Source organism: Danio aesculapii, chromosome 12, assembly GCF_903798145.1.
Source record: "Danio aesculapii chromosome 12, fDanAes4.1, whole genome shotgun sequence".
NCBI lineage: Eukaryota > Metazoa > Chordata > Actinopteri > Cypriniformes > Danionidae > Danio > Danio aesculapii.
The window spans coordinates 948,352-952,361 of NC_079446.1; the positions used below are offsets into that span (position 1 = coordinate 948,352).

The following is a 4,010-nucleotide window of genomic DNA, read 5'->3' on the forward strand; positions in this document are numbered from 1 at the left end:
ATTAGCCTGCGCTGCTCCATAATGCTAATGACCTGTTAGCTGCTGTCCAGATTATTAGCACTGAGCTTTGTTTGCTCCAGTAAAAGCTGTTCTTAACCTCGTTTCACCTTTTAACAGGAACTGAAATGCTGAAGTGTGGGAAATTAATGCATTTACAGCCCTGCTACAATAATTTTACCATATAAATATGCATATTTTCCACCTAATATTTAACATAAAGATGTTTAGCATAATAGTTTTAATAACTCATTTCTAATAACTGATTTCTTTTATCTTTGGAAATAAACAATAGGAAAAGATAGGGAACAATCCTTCATCTGTTTAACATCAATTGAAAAGTATTTTAAAAATAATTAAAAGCACTGATAATTTTGTCTTCGGCTGTATGTATAAATATATATATAATTCTACAAAAAAAAGTAAAATAAATAAATAAATAAATATATATACACACACACACTCACTGGCCACTTTATTAGGTACACCTGTCCAACTGCTGGTTAACGCACATGTCTAATCAGCCAATCACATGGCAGCAGCTCACTGCATTTAGGCATGTAGACATGGTCGAGACGATCTGCTGCAGGTCAAAGCGAGCATCAGAATGGGGAAGAAAGGGGATTTAAGTGACTTTGAACGTGCCATGGTTGTTGCTGCCAGACGGGCTGCTCTGAGTATTTCAGAAACTGCTGATCTACTGGGATTTTCACGCACAACCATCTCTAGGGTTTACAGAGAATGCTCCGACAAAGAGGAAATATCCAGTGAGCGGCAGTTCTGTGGGCGCAAATGCCTTGTTGATGCATTTGCATACTCATCCTGAGGCCCTCAGACTATGCAGCGCCACTGATTCGATTCATGACCATTACATTACAATAAACACATGAGTCCTGTAATTTATGAGTGAGTTTAATATGAATGTTTGTCTCTCGTGTGTGTGTGTGTGTGTGTTTCAGGAGCCAGTTCTGTTCTCCGGGACGCTGCGCATGAATCTGGACCCTTTTGAGAGGTACAGTGATGAGGAAGTGTGGAAAGCTCTGGAGCTCTCGCATCTGCAGAAGTTCGTCACCAATCAGGCTGCCAAACTGGAGCTGGAGTGCTCAGAAGGAGGAGAAAACCTCAGGTGAGGCTTATAGTTTAGCCTCCAGCGATTAGGAAAACTCAATAATCGACAGGTTTGTCTGGAATATTGTGGAGGATTTAAAGCAATATGTTCTGCTAGTCTAGAAAATGCTTCTAGATTTAAGAATGTTTAGATGTTCGGACTAAAAACAAGACCAAAACTCTCAGTAAGAACATGTTTTTTCAGTGTGGAATCAGTCAATGTGTTCAACACGCATGATTCATTTAGACTTAAACACAAGGGACTGTCGTTATGAATGAACCATTGAATCAATCATTGACTCCAATATCAATGTACTATATGTGTTCCTATAGTGTGGGTCAGAGGCAGCTGGTGTGTTTGGCTCGTGCTCTGCTCAGGAAGACTCGTATCCTGGTTCTGGATGAAGCGACGGCTGCAGTGGATCTGGAGACGGATGATCTGATTCAGAGCACTATCCGTACAGAGTTCCAGGACTGCACCGTCTTTACCATCGCACACAGACTCAACACCATCATGGACTACACCAGGTGCGCGCACACACACACACTAACACACACACACTCTCATATAAAAGCCAGACACTACGCTTTGTTTGCGTTGTAACTGATGATCAACAGTAAACATGACAGATCGTCCCTCTTAGTCCCAACAGGGAAAACCAGCAACATTCAAAAATGCATGATTATCTGCTGTCATGGCTGTGCAGCCAATAAATGTGATTATAATGGAAGTCAATGGAGTTTTATTAATTTTCAAAGCATTTCCCCAAATTATCTGTCAGAAAAAGATTAGTCAGCACATATTCCATTTGCTAAAACACAGATTGTGAATGGATGAAAACGACCCAACAGCACACAAGGGTCAATAACAGTATTGGTAACAATATATGTATTGCACTGGAACTATTTAGTGAAGTGTTTGTGTGCTTGTGTTTGTCAGAGTGCTGGTTCTGGATAAGGGACAGATCGCAGAGTTCGACACTCCCACTAACCTGATCAATCAGAAAGGCCTGTTTTTCGGCATGGCCAAAGACGCGGGACTGGCCTGAGAACAGCCGGAGCGGAGCCGCAGTGCCTTCACAATCACTCAGAGCCAGTCTGCGATTATATACCAGTGTTGGGGAAGCCTACATTTCAAAGTAATGCGTCACAACGTTGAGTTACTCATCAAACAAATTACTAGTTACATTTATGGTAAGTAATGCGTTTCAATATTGAGTTACTCCCCAAACAAGTTACCAGTTGCGTTACTTATGTGTTACAATATTGAGTTTCTCCCTAATAGAGTAACTTGTTGCGTTACTTAGTTACTTTTTATGGAAAGTAATCTATAACAATAACAAGTTACTCCCCCAAAAAAGTAACCAGTTGTGTTGCTTATTTTAATGGAAAGTAATGCGTTACAATATTAAGTTACTCAACAAAAGAAGTAACTAGTTACATTACTTAGTTACATTTATGGTAAGTAATCCATAACAATGAGTTACTCCCCCAAAAAAGTAACTAGTTGTGTTAGGTATTTTTAATGGAAAGTAATGCGTTACAATATTAAGTTACTCAACAAAAGAAGTAACTAGTTACATTACTTAGTTACTTTTTATGGAAATTAATGCATTTGAATTTTGAGTTACTCAACAAAACAAGTTACTAGTTGCATTACTTAGTTACTTTTTATGGAATGTAATCCGTAACAATAATGAGTTACTCCCTAAAAGAGTAACTAGTTGCGTTACTTATTTACTTTTTATGAAAATTTATGCGTTACAATATTGAGTTAGTCCCCAAAAAAAGTAACTAGTTGCGTTACTCAGTTATTTTTATGGAAAGTAATCCGTAACAATAATGAGTTACACTCCCAAAACAATAGCTAGTTGCATTACTTAGTTACATTGAGTTACTTGCTAAAAAAGTAATGTTGCGTTACTTATTTACTTTTTATGAAATTAATGTGTTACAATATTGAGTTACTCCTCAAAAAAGTAACTAGTTGTGTTACTTAGTTACTTTTTATGGAAGGTAATCTGTAACAATAATGAGTTACTCTCGAAAAGTAACTAGTTACATTACTTATTAAGTAATAATTAATGCATTTGAATATTGAATTACTCAACAGAAGTTACTAGTTTTATTACTTAGTTACTTTTTATGGAAAGTAATGCATTTTATTATTGAGTTACTCCCCTAAAAGTAACAAGTTACATTACGGAAAGTAATGCATTACAATACTGAGTTACTGCTCAAAAAAAAATACTAGTTGCGTTACTTAGTTACTTTTTATGGAAAGTTATGCGTTACGTTATGTTTGAGTTACATTTGCATGACTTTTTCTTATCTTTGCTGAGGCTTGATCTCTTTCAGAACTTGCTGTTTTTTCTTCTTTTTTATTTGAATAGAGGAGCTCTGTAATTAACAACACACTCTATAATCTTCATTTACCTTTAAAAAAACACATCAGTAAGTAATAATGTAGGATAATGTTATCTTCTGAGTACTTCCTGATAGCTCTACATGCCGAATATACAGATTAATAAGAGTGTAAAGCAATGCATTGTACTTTTTTATCTTATTAGTGCAGTAAAATCACTGTGCATTGAGACTATAATCACCTTTTATTTTCTGTTCAGAATAAGGAGAATACTTTCATCACAGAAATCCTGGTTTCTGTCTGCTCCTGCATTCTCTCAGCAGTTTCTTTTTTAAAAAAGCTAATCAATTCATTAAACTAAAAAGTAACTCGCATTACATTTTTTAAAAAGTAACTCAAATATTATTACTTCCTTTTTAAAGTAATGCATTACTTTACTCGTTACTTTGAAAAGTTATATTATTTTCTATGTAACTCACATTCATGTAATGCATTACCCCCAACACTGGCTATGACTACAGTGCCACTGTTCCTGGATCAG

At 36.2% G+C, this 4,010-nt stretch overlaps 1 protein-coding gene across 1 annotated transcript in view; it reads left to right on the forward strand.

Annotated features, from left to right (window-relative positions):
* The window catches only part of LOC130238836 (ATP-binding cassette sub-family C member 3-like), a 64,723-nt gene extending 61,576 nt beyond the window's left edge, over positions 1–3,147 (forward strand). The window contains 3 exon segments of the mRNA XM_056469952.1: positions 957–1,123; positions 1,438–1,632; positions 2,045–3,147. Of these exon segments, the coding sequence (XP_056325927.1) occupies positions 957–1,123; positions 1,438–1,632; positions 2,045–2,153 (471 nt within the window). The 3' untranslated portion in view covers positions 2,154–3,147.
* The last annotated feature ends 863 nt before the right edge of the window (positions 3,148–4,010 follow it).